At 44.8% G+C, this 16,441-nt stretch overlaps 1 protein-coding gene across 1 annotated transcript in view; it reads right to left on the bottom strand.

Annotated features, from left to right (window-relative positions):
* KCNH8 (potassium voltage-gated channel subfamily H member 8) overlaps positions 1-16,441 on the bottom strand; it is a 394,139-nt gene that overhangs the window by 193,385 nt on the left and 184,313 nt on the right. The window contains exon 4 of the mRNA XM_073333523.2: positions 15,954-16,081. Coding sequence (XP_073189624.1) covers positions 15,954-16,081 — 128 coding nt within the window. The remainder of the gene's footprint in view (positions 1-15,953; positions 16,082-16,441) is intronic.

Here is a 16,441-nt window from a genome sequence, read left to right on the forward strand (position 1 = left end):
TCCTTGTCATAGGCCTGGGTGAGTTTAATTATATTGCAGTACAGCTGTTGAAATTATTTTCCCTAAGCAGGAAGAACTAAGTTTGTTCCTCTGCTTTAAGTTCTTGATTATATCTTCTATAGTTCTTATCTTCATCTTTTCACAAATCTTAGTTCACGTTTAAGTTCCTGAATTATTATTTTTTTCTCTTAGGAACTGACAAAGCAATGGGAAAGACAAGGGACAATGCAGCATGTCTAATGTGATCAGCAGTGCCTTAGAGCTACCATTGTAATATTGCTGAGAACACCAGAGTTACTGTAGCTTGCGGGGGAAAATCACAGGTTTGACAAGTCACGCTCTAGGACAATTCTAATTGTGAATATAGTCAGTTAAGTCCTTCTATTGATACACAAATGTGCTTTCTCATTCAGGGCAAGGATGAGCCTTTAAAGCACAGCCCTGAGCGTGGGATAGTGCAGACCACAATATCTCCCCCAAGCTCTGCAGTGCACACTGGGTAGTCTGCACTGCAATTAAACACCCAGGGCTGGCCCAAGTCAGCTGACTTGGACATGAGGGGCTCGGGCTCTGGGGCTGTAAAATTTGCAATGTAGATGTTCGGGCCCAAGCTCTAGGATCTACACTGCAATTTTACAGCTCCATAGCTCAGTGTAATGATCCTTTGTAATTAAAATGGTACTATAATATATTTAATTTCAGTGAGTCAAAAATAATGTGGGAGGAACGGAAGCACTGCCTGTGCCTAAAACACCAACCTCAACACTAACCTATTGAACAGAGGGACAGTGTCCAAAAATGGCTAATATAGCATAAATCCTAAGGCATTTGACATTCTGCTACTTCTCAAATACGTTATCCATATGCGCTAGAATTTTCCATTTAGCTACATACACTTCTGATGTTTTCACTGCAGCCTCTTGATTTCTTAAAAAGAACAGAAGGGCTTGTGGCACCTTAGAGAATAATAAATATATTTGAGCATAAGCTTTCGTGGGCTAAAACCCACTTCATCGGATGCATGCAGTGGAAAATACAGTAAGAAGATATATATATATATATATACACACACACACACACAGAACATGAAACAATGGGTGTTATATGTTATAGTGTGTATAACACCCATTGTTTCATGTTCTCTATGTATATATCTTCCTACTATATTTTCCACTGCATGCATCCGATGAAGTGGGTTTTAGCCCACGAAAGCTTATGCTCAAATAAATTTGTTAGTCTCCAAGGAGCCACACGTACTCCTGTTCTTTTTGCGGATGCAAACTAACACGGCTGCTACTCTGAAACTTGATTTCTTAAATTGATTGGTTACAAGGGTAGTTGGGTCCTTCCATGTGTATAAAAATACCAAACCGAACTAACTATGCTTTAGACTGTAGAGGCTTAACAATTGGTGCCTTTTCCTTCTTTTCTACCGTCAACCATAAGAATGTAGGCCTTACTTTCAGCATGATGGACTGAAAAAGACTTGCAAGTCATGTGGATAATCATCTGAATGGGAGCTCCCAGTGTGATGCCTAAATGACTATTGTGATCCTGGGATGTATAAAAGGTGATGTCGTGGTGGGAGTCTACTATAGACCACCAGACCAAGGGCATGAGGTGGACGAGGCTTTCTTCCGGCAACTCGCAGAAGTTACTAGATCGCAGGCCCTGGTTCTCAGGGGAGACTTCAATCACCCTGATATCTGCTGGGAGAGCAATACAGAGGTGCACAGGCAATCCAGGAAGTTTTTGGAAAATGTAGGGGACAATTTCCTGGTGCAAGTGCTGGAAGAACCAAGTAGGGGCAGAGCTCTTCTTCACCTGCTGCTCACAAACCGGGAAGAATTAGTAGGAGAAGCAAAAGTGCATGGGAACCTGGGAGGCAGTGACCATGAAATGGTCGAGTTCAGGATCCTAACACAAGGAAGAAAGGAGAGCAGCAGAATACAGACCCTGGACTTCAGAAAAGCAGACTGACTCCCTCAGGGAACTGATGGGCAAGATCCCCTGGGAGAATAACATGAGGGGGAAAGGAGTCCAGGAGAGCTGGCTGTATTTTAAAGAATCCTTATTGAGGTTACAGGGACAAACCATCCCGATGTGTAGAAAGAATAGTAAATATGGCAGGCGACCAGCTTGACTTAACACTGAAATCCTTGCTGCTCTTAAATACAAAAAAGAAGCTTACAAGAAGTGGAAGATTGGACAAATGACCAGGGGTGAGTATAAAAATATTGCTCGGGCTTGCAGGAGTGAAATCAGGAAGGCCAAATCACACCTGGAGTTGCAGCTAGCAAGAGATGTTAAGAGTAACAAGAAGGGCTTCTTCAGGTATGTTAGCAACAAGAAGAAAGTCAAGGAAAGCGTGGGCCCCTTACTGAATGAGGGAGCCAACCTAGTGACAGAGGATGTGGAAAAAGCTAATGCACTCAATGCTTTTTTTTGCCTCTGTCTTCACGAAAAAGGTCAGCTCCCAGACTACTGCACTGGGCAGCACAGCCTGGGGAGAAGGTGACCAGCCCTCTGTGGAGGGAGAAGTGGTTCGGGACTATTTAGAAAAGCTGGATGAGCACAAGTCCATGGGGCCGGATGCGTTGCATCCGAGAGTGCTAAAGGAGTTGGCGGATGTGATTGCAGAGCCATTGGCCATTATCTTTGAAAACTCATGGCGATCGGGGGAGGTTCCAGATGACTGGGAAAAGGCTAATGTAGTGCCCATCTTTAAAAAAGGGAAGGAGGAGGATCCTGGGAACTACAGGCCAGTCAGCCTCACCTCAGTCCCTGGAAAAATCATGGAGCAGGTCCTCAAGGAATCAATTCTGAAGCACTTAGAGGAGAGGAAAGTGATCAGGAACAGTCAGCATGGATTCACCAAGGGCAAATTATGCCTGACTAATCTAGTTGCCTTCTATGACGAGATAACTGGCTCTGTGGAAGAAGAGAAAGCAGTGGACGTGTTGTTCCTTGACTTTAGCAAAGCTTTTGACACAGTCTCCCACAGTATTCTTGCCAGCAAGTTAAAGAAGTATGGGCTGGATGAATGGTCTATAAGGTGGGTAGACAGCTGGCTAGATTGTCGGGCTCAACGGGTAGTGATCAATGGCTCCATGTCTAGTTGGCAGCCGGTATCAAGTGGAGTGCCCCAGGGGTCGGGCCTGGGGCCGGTTTTGTTCAATATCTTCATAAATGATCTGTAGGATGGTGTGGATTGCACCCTCAGCAAGTTTGCAGATGACACTAAACTGGGAGGAGTGGTAGATACGCTGGAGGGTAGGGATAGGATACAGAGGGACTTAGACAAATTGGAGGATTGCGCCAAAAGAAATCTGATGAGGTTCAACAAGGACAAGTGCAGAGTCCTGTACTTAGGATGGAAGAATCCAATGCACTGCTACAGACTAGGGACCAAATGGCTAGGCAGCAGTTCTGCAGAAAAGGACCTAGGGGTTACAGTGGACGAGAAGTTGGATATGAGTCAACAGTGTGCCCTTGTTGCCAAGAAGGCCAATGGCATTTTGGGATGTATAAGTAGGGGCATTGCCAGCAGATCGAGGGATGTGATCGTTCCCCTCTATTCGACATTGGTGAGGCCTCATCTGGAGTACTGTGTCCAGTTTTGGGCCCCACACTACAAGAAGGATGTGGAAAAATTGGAAAGAGCCCAGCGGAGGGCAAGAAAAATGATTAGGGGACTGGAACACATGACTTATGAGGAGAGGCTGAGGGAACTGGGGATGTTTAGTCTTCAGAAGAGAAGAATGAGAGGGGATTTGATAGCTGCTTTCAATTACCTGAAAGGGGGTTCCAAAGAGGATGGCTGTAGACTGTTCTCAGTGGTAGCAGATGACAGAACAAGGAGTAATGGTCTCAAGTTGCAGTGGGGGCGATTTAGGTTGGATATTAGGAAAAACTTTTTCACTAGGAGGGTGGTGAAACACTGGAATGCGTTACCTAGGGAGGTGGTGGAATCTCCTTCCCTAGACGTTTTTAAGGTCAGGCTTGACAAAGCCCTGGCTGGGATGATTTAGTCGGGGATCGGTCCTGCTTTGAGCAGGGGGTTGGACTAGATGACCTCCTGAGGTCCCTTCCAACCCTGATATTCTATGATTCTATGATAAACAAGGAATATCAAGTAGAAGCAGGCAAGTTATATGTCTTTGTATCTGGTACTGGTGCAACTGCTATTGGAACAATGTGACCAGAGCCCGTGTACACAATTCAAGAAGGATATTGATCAATTGGAGCAGCATTCAGAGAATAACCAAAGCAATGATTAAACGATTCAAAAACATCTCATAGTGAAAGACTCAAGGAACTTGGCATGTTTAGATTAGCAAAGAGAAGGATAAAGGGTGATTTGATTACAGTCAATAAATACCTACATGGGGAACAAAAAAATTATAATAGAAAGCTCTTCAATGTAGCAAAGGTATAACCTGATGCAATGGCTGGAAGCTGAAGCTAGACAAATTCAGACTATAAATAAGGCAAACTTGTTTAATTGTGAGGGTAATTAACCACTGTAACAATATAGGAAGGCTTGTGGCAGATTCTCCATCACTGGATATTTAAAAATCAAGATTAGATGTTTTTCTAAAACATATGCTCTATTTCAAACAGAAAATTAATTCAGAGAAGTTCTTTGGCCTGTGCTACACAAGAAGTCTGAACAGATGATCACAGTTGTCCCTTCTGGTTTTATAACCTATGAATCTACACCTTGGGTACATTCTTTTAGATACCTGTTCTGAGTGTGAAGAAGATGCTGGATTAAGCACCCAGTGTATACACAATTGACTTTGGTTATTTTAACATTGTTTTGTTCATGTTAAAAATCAACCTCAGCGTGCAGACTGAAAGCTTTGATGAGAATATTTTGGCTCTTTGGCCATATATTAAACTAGAGATCATTAATATACAGCTATTTTAGGACTTCAGTCAAGTGAACTATATCTTTCGTTTTCTAGAGACCAAGTCCGATGAAAAAGTATTTTTTTCCCTCCACTTCCAAAGCCATATTTTTCATTTGATGTTACCTTACTTCCACAGCAAGAACTTTCAGTTGCTGCAAAATAACAGCTGATAAAATTCAAAATCTGTTTCTAAATTATTTTTATAAATTAACTTTAATAGTTTTGTTCTGTTTTCAAATTGAATATTATGTTACAAACACAAAAATACATTAAAAGAACATTATGGTTGCAGTCAAGCTCCCCAAAGTGAGCAAATGCAAGACTTAATCTCACCTGTGCAACTTTAGTTGTGTGTATTTATTACAATACAGTCTTTAATTAAATGGTCACATACTATTTTTTCCACATGACCCCTGCCTCATTCAGTGCACGGTGCTCACTTAAATTAGCTGCTGTTCAATATTTTTTCCTCCCTATTATTGAATTTATGATCCCAGGCCTTTATTTATTATTTGCACACTATTTGTACCCTGCTCTGAAAAAAGAATTACTAGTTTCCTCATGGGCCTATCTAGGTCAACCGTCACTAATTAATGAGTGCTTCACAAACATTACTTTATTTTCATAACACTCTGTAAAGGTGAGGGGATAGTATAATCCCCATTTTATAGATGGGGAACTAAGGCTGACGAAATAAGGCCAAAAGTATCCATTAGTTCATAGGTGCTGGAAGTAGTGGTGCTGGGGGTGCTGCCGCACCCGCTGGCTTGAAGTGGTTTCCACCATATACACGGTTTACATTTTGGTTCAATGGCTCAGCAGCCCACTATACAAATTATTCCAGTACCCCTGCATTAATTTGGCATGCCCAATCTGAGCTACCTTGGACCTGATTTTTCAGAGTATATAGCATTATATAGCACCAATATATTCAAATCAGTTCCCATTGACTTCAGTTGCTGTTGTGAGTGCCCAACAGTTCTGCAAATCTGACCCCTAGGTCTCAAGTCAGGGATGCAGAAAACATAGAACACAATCAGTGACCACCTGTGAGAGGTTTGCTTTAAGCCACTTGCCCAGCATCAGAGCAACTCTGTGGCAGAGGCAGGGATAGAATCCAGTTCTCCAGGGCAGCATTCACTGCTTTAACCATGAGACCCTCCAGTCTCTTCCTCATTCACTATACACCTTCCAACTACTGCAACAAATGAAGCAAGAGTCCTACAGACAACAGCCTCCTTCACTACACCACCCTCACCAATTCCCAGAGCAGGATCATCACATGCATGGAATGAGGGATCCTGTAGAAAAAAACAGCACAGGATCATGTAATTAAAGACTGGATCATAATGCATACACGCAAGGGGAGTGAATTAAGGTAAAACAGCCAACTTAATTCTGACATTTCCTAATTTTAGTGCTCGACTTTGCAACCTTAACATTCTTTTAACATATTTTAGTGTATGCAATTTTCTACTTGTTTAAAAAAGTAGAAAAAGTAAAATTCCATCATGTGGAATCATATTGACACTCATGAATCAGCAGGGTTGAAATCTTTACATCCTCCACACAGACCAAGGTCATTTGAGCTAACAGAGTATCCTACTGATAGCAGTAGGCGGTTGTCATCCTAGATGTGAACCAGCACTCGAGGGTGACAAGACACTTTGACAGTAGTTTCATAGATATTTGCTGACAGCAGAGGAATGGTGAAATTTGTGAATCTTGGGTTCCAACCCAGGCTCTAGAAGGGCGGAGATTCTCTTGTGGGCACAGACTCTTCTGCCTGTTCTCCTCAAACTTGACTCTTTGTGTCCCATTCCCTCCTACTTGACTCTCTCTCAGTTATGTCTTTTCACCATCCTGATCCTCAGTCCTGTCCTACTGTCCTCATCTAGTCAGTCCCAGTCTCCAATCCTCAGGCTTTTCAGCCTGGCACCAGTCTCCTTACCCAGTCAGTCCTAATCTCCACCTCTGGCTGCTCTGTCCCAGGCTGCATCCTCCACTCCCAGTCTACTTGTCCAGTCATTCCCAGTTCCCCCCAGCTCCTGTCCCCAGTCTCTTTGTCAGCAAGTCCAAGTTCCACCCATCCTTGCCTGATCTGTCTACATCCACCTCCCCTGGCTCCAGAGAGCCATCCCACCCACCCACCCAAACTTGCTAGGTAGCAAATCTGTCTGGCCATAGAAGGGGGAGTGTGCCTCACCTTTTAAAATGGCTTCCTGATGTTTGAGCAAATTCTGAGAGGCATACTCAGAGGCTCTACTGGTGCAATGATAGGTTTCAGAGTAGCAGCTGTGTTAGTCTGTATCCGCAAAAAGAAAAAGGAGTACTTGTGGCACCTTAGAGACTAAAATTTATTTGAGCATAAGCTTTTGGGAGCTACTGCTCACTTCATCGGATACATGTAACGGAAAATACAGTGGGGAGATGTTATATACACAGAGAACATGAAACAATGGGTGTTACCATACACAAGAGTATGTAACAAGAGTGATCAGGTAAGGTGAGCTATTACCAGCAGGACAGCGGGGGGTGCGCGGGGGACCTTTTGTAGTGATAATCAGAGTGGGCCATTTCCAGCAGTTGACAAGAACATGTGAGGAACAGTGTGCGTGTGGGGGGGGGAATAAACATGGGGAAATAGTTTTACTTTGTGTAATGACCCATCCACTCCCAATCTTTATTCAAGCCTAAGTTAATTGTATCCAGTTTGCAAATTAATTCCAATTCAGCAGTTTCTCGTTGGAGTTGTTTCTGAAGTTTCTTTGTTGAAGAATTGCCACTTTTAGGTCTGCAATCCAGTGACCAAAGAGATTGAAGCATTCTCCGACTGGTTTTTGAATGTTGTTATTCTTGACGTCTGATTTGTGTCCATTTATTCTTTTACGCAGAGACTGTCCATTTTGGCTAATGCACATGGCAGAGGGGCATTTCTGGCACATGATAGCATATATCACATTGGTAGATGTGCAAGTGAACGAGCCTCTGATAGTGTGGCTGATGTTATTAGGCCCTAAAGCTCACCTTACCTGATCACTCTTATTACAGTGTGTATGGTAACACCCATTGTTTCATGTTCTCCATGTATATAAAATCTCCCCACTGTATTTTCCACTACATACATCCGATGAAGTGAGCTGTAGCTCCCGAAAGCTTATGCTCAAATAAATTTGTTAGTCTCTAAGGTGCCACAAGTACTCCTTTTCTTTTTGCGGATACAGACTAACACGGCTGCTACTCTGAAACCTATTATTGCACCATTAGAGCCTCTGAGTATGCCTCTCAGAATTTGCTCATACATCAAGAAACCATTTTAAAAGGTGAGGCACACTCCCCCTTCTATGGCCAGACAGATTTGCTACCCAGCAAGTTTGGGTGGGTGGGTGGGATGGCTCTATTAACTCTTCACCTTTTCCTGTGCCCTTTGGGGTGCTCCAAAGGGAGTTGTTACAGGAGCAGTCTCTGAGTTTCCATGAGTGCAAGGACCACACTTTGGTCAAGCGTTTATGTAAGCTCCTTATTCCCCTCCCACAACACTGTGCAATCTTCACACTTAGCCATCCATCTATTTCCCAGATGTCAGTGATATTATTATGGTCAGTGATATGTCATTGCCCCTCAGGTTTAAGGAATTATGAGAAATAACAGGGCTCGACACATAAAATTAAGTAATTAGTCTTGTTTCTGTTTCTCTTAGCCCTGGTCTACACTACCAGTTTAGGTCGAATTTAGCAGAGTTAGATCGATTTAACCCTGCACCCGTCCACACAAGGAAGCCATTTTTGTCGACTTAATGGGCTTTTAAAATCGATTTCTGTACTCCTTCCCAATGAGAGGATTAGCGCTGAAATCGACAACGCTGGGTCAAATTTGGGTTAGTGTGGACGCAATTCAATGGTATTGGCCTCCGGGAGCTATCCCACAGTGCTCCAATTTGACCTCTCTGGACAGCACTCTCAACTCGGATGCACTGACCAGGTAGACATGAAAAGCCCTGGGAACTTTTGAATTTCATTTCCTGTTTGGCCAGTGTGGCGAGCTCATCAGCACAGGTGACCATGCAGAGCTCATCAGCAGAAGTGACCATGGAGTCCCAGAATCGAACCGAATGGGAGGTACGGGATCTGATCGCTGTATGGGTAAAGGAATCCATGCTATCAGAACTCCATTCCAAAAGACGAAATGCCAAATATTTGAAAAAATCTCCAAGGGCACGAAGGACAGAAGCTATCACAGGGACCCGCAGCAGTGCTGCTTGAAACTTAAGGAGCTTAGGCAAGCCTACCAAAAACCCAAGAGGCAAATGCCCACTCTGGGTCAGAGCCCCAGACATGCCACTTCTATGATGAGCTGAATGCAATTGTAGGCGGTGCCCCTACCACTGCCCCACCCCTGTACAATCTCACACAACAGGTGATGAGGAGGGGGAGGTTGAAGATAGCATACATCAGGCAAGCAGAGAAACCGTTCTCCCCGACAGCCAGGAATTGTTTATCACCCAGGATCCAATACCCTCTCAACCCAGGCTCCTGGACCTTGAAGGAGGAGAAGGCAGCTCTGGTGAGCGTACCTTTGTAAATATAATACACAGTTTAAAAGCAAGCGTGTTTAATGATTAATTTGCCCTGAAGACTTGGGATGCATTCGTGGCCAGTATAGCTACTGGAAAAGTCTGTTAACCTGTCTGGGGATTGGGCGGAAATCCTCCAGGGACATCTCAATGAAGCTGTCCTGGAGGTACTCCCAAAGCCTTTGCAAAAGGTTTCTGGGGAGAGTAGCCTTATTGAGTCCTCCATGGTAGGACACTTTACCACGGCAGGCCAGTAGCACGTAGTCTGGAATGATTGCATACGAAAGCATGGCAGCATGTGGTCCCAGTGTTTGCTAGCATTCAAGCAACATTCGTTCTTTATCTCCCTCTGTTATCCTCAGGAGAGTGATATCATTTGTGGTCACCTGGTTGAAATAGGGGAATGATATCAGGAGGGCCAAATCGCACCTGGAGCTGCAGCTAGCAAGAGATGTCAAGAGTAACAAGAAGGGTTTCTTCAGGTATGTTGGCAACAAGAAGAAAGCTAAGGAAAATGTGGGCCCCTTACTGAATGAGGGAGGCAACCTAGTGACAGAGGATGTGGAAAAAGCTAATATACTCAATGCTTTTTTTCCCTCTGTTTTCACTAACAAGGTCAGCTCCCAGACTGCTGCGCTGGGCATCACAAAATGGGAAAGAGATGTCCAGCCCTCTGTGGAGATAGAGGTGGTTAGGGACTATTAGGAAAAGCTGGACATGCACAAGTCCATGGGGCCGGACGAGTTGCATCCGAGAGTGCTGAAGGAATTGACGGCTGTGATTGCAGAGCCATTGGCCATTATCTTTGAAAACTCGTGGCGAACCGGGGAAGTCCCGGATGACTGGAAAAAGGCTAATGTAGTGCCCATCTTTAAAAAAGGGAAGAAGGAGGATCCTGGGAACTACAGGCCAGTCAGCCTCACCTCAGTTCCTGGAAAAATCATGGAGCAGGTCCTCAAAGAATCAATCCTGAAGCACTTGCATGAGAAGAAAGTGATCAGGAACAGCCAGCATGGATTCACCAAGGGAAGGTCATGCCTGACTAATCTAATCGCCTTTTATGATGAGATTACTGGTTCTGTGGATGAAGGGAAAGCAGTGGATGTATTGTTTCTTGACTTTAGCAAAGCTTTTGACACAGTCTCCCACAGTATTCTTGTCAGCAAGTTAAGGAAGTATGGGCTGGATGAATGCACTATAAGGTGGGTAGAAAGCTGGCTAGATTGTCAGGCTCAACGGGTAGTGATCAATGGCTCCATGTCTAGTTGGCAGCCGGTATCAAGTGGAGTGCCCCAGGGGTCGGTCCTGGGTCCGGTTTTGTTCAATATCTTCATAAATGATCTGGAGGATGGTGTGGATTGCACTCTCAGCAAATTTGCGGATGATACTAAACTGGGAGGAGTGGTAGATACGCTGGAGGGGAGGGATAGGATACAGAAGGACCTAGACCAATTGGAGGATTGGGCCAAAAGAAATCTGATGAGGTTCAACAAGGACAAGTGCAGGGTCCTGCACTTAGGATGGAAAAATCCAATGCACCGCTACAGACTAGGGACCGAATGGCTAGGCAGCAGTTCTGCGGAAAAGGACCTAGGGGTGACAGTGGACGAGAAGCTGGATATGAGTCAGCAGTGTGCCCTTGTTGCCAAGAAGGCCAATGGCATTTTGGGATGTATAAGTAGGGGCATAGCGAGCAGATCGAGGGACGTGATCGTTCCCCTCTATTCGACATTGGTGAGGCCTCATCTGGAGTACTGTGTCCAGTTTTGGGCCTCACACTACAAGAAGGATGTGGATAAATTGGAGAGAGGCCAGCGAAGGGCAACAAAAATGATTAGGGGTCTGGAACACATGAGTTATGAGGAGAGGCTGAGGGAGTTGGGATTGTTTAGCCTGCAGAAGAGAAGAATGAGGGGGGATTTGATAGCTGCTTTCAACTACCTGAAAGGGGGTTCCAAAGAGGATGGCTCTAGCAGATGACAGAACGAGGAGTAATGGTCTCAAGTTGCAGTGGGGGAGGTTTAGATTGGATATTAGGAAAAACTTTTTCACTATGAGGGTGGTGAAACACTGGAATGCGTTACCTAGGGAGGTGGTAGAATCTCCTTCCTTAGAGGTTTTTAAGGTCAGGCTTGACAAAGCCCTGGCTGGGATTATTTAACTGGGAATTGGTCCTGCTTCAAGCAGGGGGTTGGACTAGATGACCTTCCGGGGTCCCTTCCAACCCTGATATTCTATGATTCTATTAAGGGGACATCAGAGGTGGCCATTCCTGCTGGGCAGTTTGCCTGTGGTTGAAAAGAAATCATCCCCGCTGTTAGCCATGCGGTGTGGGGAGGGGTGAAGCGATCATCCCAGAGAATTGGGTGTGTGTGTGGGGGGTTAGTTGGGTTTGTGCTGCATGATAACCTGAAAACATCAGCCCCTCCTTTTAAATGGGCAACGTGTCTTCTTCAATTTTAAGCTCCCTTTTTCCCTCCGGCAGCTGCAAATGTTTCAATGCTGCAACTAGCAACTCCATCCCAGAGGCTAGCGCAGATAAGAAGGCAAAAAAAAAAAGCACTCGTGATGAAACGTTCTCTGAGTTCATGCAGTCCACCCAAACTGAAAGAGCCCAACAGAATGCGTGGAGGCAGGCAATGGCAGAGTCCAGGAAACCACAAAATGAACACAAGGACAGGAGGGACACACGAGAGGATAGATGGCTGGAGCAACAGGAGAGGTGGCAGTAGCGTGATGAAAGGAAGCAGGATGCAATGCTGAGGTGAATGGAGGATCTAACTGATATGCTCCGGCATATGGTTGAGGTGCAGGAAAAGCACAGACTGACACTGCAGCCCCTGTGTAACCAACTGCCCTCCTCCCGAAGTGCCCAAGAATGTGGGGGTGGGGGGCAGCTCTGGGCACCCAATCACTCCACCCCAGAGGAATGCCCAAGCAACAGAAGGCTGGCATTCAATAAGTTTTCAAGTGCAGTGTAGCCTTGCCCTTCCCTCCTCCCCTCATCGACCACCCCAACCTTCCCGGGCTACCTTGGCATTTATCCCCCTATTTGTGTGACGAATTAATAAAGAATGCATGAATTTGAAACAGAAATGACTTTATTGCCTCTGCAAGCGGTGATCGAAGGGGGAAGGGGAAGGAGGTTGGCTTACAGGGAAGTAGAGTCAACCAAGGGGGTGGGTTTTCATCAAGGAGAAACAAACAGAACTGTCACACCACAGCCTGCTCAGCCATGAAACTGGTTTTCAAAGCTTCTCTGATGCACAGCGCACCCTGCTGTGCTCTTCTAACCGCCCTGGTGTCTGGGTGAGCGTAATCAGCGGCCAGGCGATTTTCCTCAACTTCCCACCCTGCCATAAACGTCTCCCCCTTACTCTCACAGATCTTGTGGAGCACACAGCAAGCAGTAACAACAATGGAAATATTGGTTTCGCTGAGGTCTAACCTTGTCAGTAAACTGCGCCAGCGTGCTTTTAAACATCCAAATGCACATTCTACCACCATTCTGCACTTGCTCAGCCTATAGTTGAATAGCGCCTGACTACTGTCCAGGGTGCCTGTGTATGGCTTCATGAGCCATGGCATTAAGGGATAGGCTGGGTCCCCAAGGATAACTATAGGCATTTCAACATCCCCAACGGTTATTTTCTGGTCTGGAAAGTAAGTCCCTTGCCGCAGCTGTTCAAACAGACCAGAGTTCCTGAAGACGAGAGCATCATGTACCTTTACGGCCATCCCACATGGATGTTGGTGAAACGTCCCTTATGATCCACCAGTGCTTGCAGCGCCATTGAAAAGTACCCCTTGCAGTTTATGTACTGGCTGCCTTGGTGGTCCGGTCCCAAGATAGGGATATGCGTTCCATCTATTGCCCCACCACAGTTAGGGAATCCCATTGCAGCAAACCCATCCACTATGAGCTGCACATTTCCCAGAGTCACTACCCTTTATAGCAGCAGCTCAGTGATTGCGTTGACTACTTGCATCACAGCAGCCCCCACAGTAGATTTGCCTACTCCAAATTGATTCCTGACTGACTGGTAGCTGTCTGGTGTTGCAAGCTTCCAGAGGGCTATCGCCATTCACTTGTGAACTGTGAGGGCTGCTCTCATCTTGGTATTCTTGCGCTTCAGGGCAGGGGAAAGCAAGTCACAAAGTTCCATGAAAGTGCCCTCACGCGTGCGAAAGTTTCACAGCTACTGAGAATCATCCCAGACCAGCAACATTATGCATTCCCACCGGTCTGTGTTTGTTTCCCGGGCCCAGAATCGGCATCCCACTGCATAAGCCTGCCCCATTGCCACCAGGATGGCCAAATTGTCGGAGCCCGTGCTTTGAGAGAAGTCTGTGTCCATGTCCTCATCACTCTTGTCACCGTGCTGCCATCGCCTCCTCTCCTGCTTTTGCAAGTTCTGCATATACTGCATGATAATGCATGAGGTGTTTACAATGCTCATAACTGCCGCAGTGATCTGAGCGGGCTCCATGCTTGCTGTGGTATGGCATCTGCAGGAGAGCAGGGTGCCAGAGGAAGCGGTGGTTGGATGACCAGTGTTGCAGACACACTGCATCGTCTGCTGCTAGGACACAACAGCTGAGCAGGCTGCACACTTGCCGCGGTATGGCGAGACAAGAGCAGCTGAGCAGAGTTGCAGCAGAAGCGGCCCTGCGAGACCACCAGGAGAGCAGAGTGCCAGATTAAGCGGTGGATGACAACAGTCATACAGAGGACCTGCGAGGTGGATTCATAGCATCAGAAGAGCAGAGTGGCAATGGAAGCGGTGGTTTGATGACGACGGTTAGCAGTCCTACTGTACCGTCTGCTGAAAGCAGTATGGTGCCTGCATGGAAAAAAGGCGCTAAACGATTGTCTGCCATTGCTTTCACAGAGGGAGGGGTGACTGATGACGTGCACCCAAAACCACCCGCGACAATGTTTTTGCCCTATCAGGCATTAGGAGCTTAACCCAGAATTCCAATGGGCAGCAGAGACTGCGGGAACTTGGGATAGCTACCCACAGTGCAACGCTAGCCTCGGTACTGTGGATGCACGCCGCCGACTTAATGCGCTTAGTGCATTAGTGTGGGGACACACAGAATCGACTGTATAAAATCGCCTTCTAAAAAATCGCCTTCTATAAATTCGACCTAATTTTGTAGTGTAGACATACCCTTAGGATCACGTACATTGGATTCCTTTGTAAAGGTTTAATTGGCAGTCAGTCTTATTCACTGGGCTGAGGAGGCAGAGACAGAGCCCACGAGTCCTGCTTAATGGCAGCAGAGACTAAATGTGCTGATATGGCATCATGGAGTGTTGTGGGACAAGCATAACTAGTACTATTGCTTTAAGATTCCCAGAAAGACTATTCTCTCTAAGATTCTAAATACTCACCTCTTTGCAGGTGGGGAAACAAAGGAGTCCCTCATATGGGGTTAAAGTTCAAAAGGTGTCAGAGACTTGGGTCCAAAGCCTCAGCTGGAGTAAATAGCATCAGTGTCAATGGTGTGATGCTGGTCTACTGCAGCTGAGGATTTGGCTCTTGAGGTTCTGAGTTTTGGCAAACGGCTGTCACAGTGTAGCATATAGACATGCTTTGGGATTGACTGATAAGGAGATTGTAGATATTTAGGGCATCATGGTAACAATTAGCTATTAGATTTACTGGTTAAAATTTATATTAAAAAAAGCCTAAGGGCTTTCCCCAGAACTTAGTTATTTTATTTTGTACCTTCTGGGAGGGGGAGTCAGGAGTATAACAATAGAAGGCTGATGCTGAACAAAACTGACAAAGTTAAAAAAAATACAACATCCACAGAGTATTCTATTAACTTACTTGTCAGTTACTGTTACTTTGAGATAAACACCAGGATTTTCTTAATACAGAGAAAGTTCTACTGCAATTAAATTACAAGCACATCAGGTTATGTACTGCACCAAGTTTGATACATTCAAATCAAATGTTTTCTCAGAGAAATAGCCTTCTCGATTTCTTGTAACATGTAGGTTTTTATTACTTTAATCTATTCATGGATCTTCTAGCAAAAGGTATTAAAAGCAATTATATAGGGAAAACTGGAAGCTAAAATTAAGTTTTGAGAAATTTCATAAGGCCTTTTCCTTTGATAAAAATATCTGTACTTATAATCTGACTAAACACACTGTCCTGGTTCATAAACTGCAAATGAAATACCACAGCCAAAGCTATCTACCTGCTGCTCTGCACTGCACTGCCATATACCTTAATCTTCTTGCTATGACAACACTGTGATTAGGGATTTCTCTTATGTATGTGCTGATCTTTTTCAGTGTATTCGTTAAAAGAAACTGCAAATATGTATGTCAAAGAAAACAAAAAATAATTAGTAAAGCTAGTGAGTGCATCTGCTGCTCTTTCAGCAGCAAGGGAACATATATGCCAAAAAGAGGAGGGAAAATGAAACATATGCATTACACCTACATTATTAATTTTTAATTTGTTCTTTTCTCTTCTTTGCAGGTGTCCGGAGATATGATAAAGGACAGCTCTACTCCGTCTCCGAGCTGAATCAAAATGTGAACCTGCTCTTCCTCTTCCTTTGCATTTTTCTGTAGAATAAAAGTGAGAGCCCATTAAACAACAGCTGGTGTCACTTTAACCTGCGAGAGCTGAACTACTGACATTTTAGAGTTTGATACAAATAAGAATACATGTAAGTGTTGTATACCTCAAAATATCCCCATTTCAGAGGAAAGGGAAGCAAGACCCACTTTCCTATAAAAAGGCAAATGCCGTTGCTCAAATGAAAAACAATTCATTATAACTCATGGCTTCAGACATAGGAAAATACAGATTTTTTTCTCCCTTTTCGTTTTCAGAAAATAAATTGCAACTGATCACTGACAAAAGGCAACAGTGTCTGAGATTAATCACCACTTCATCAAAATTCCATCAACTACTTTTTGTTT

The sequence above is a fragment of the Lepidochelys kempii genome, chromosome 2 (assembly GCF_965140285.1).
Source record: "Lepidochelys kempii isolate rLepKem1 chromosome 2, rLepKem1.hap1, whole genome shotgun sequence".
Lineage (NCBI taxonomy): Eukaryota > Metazoa > Chordata > Testudines > Cheloniidae > Lepidochelys > Lepidochelys kempii.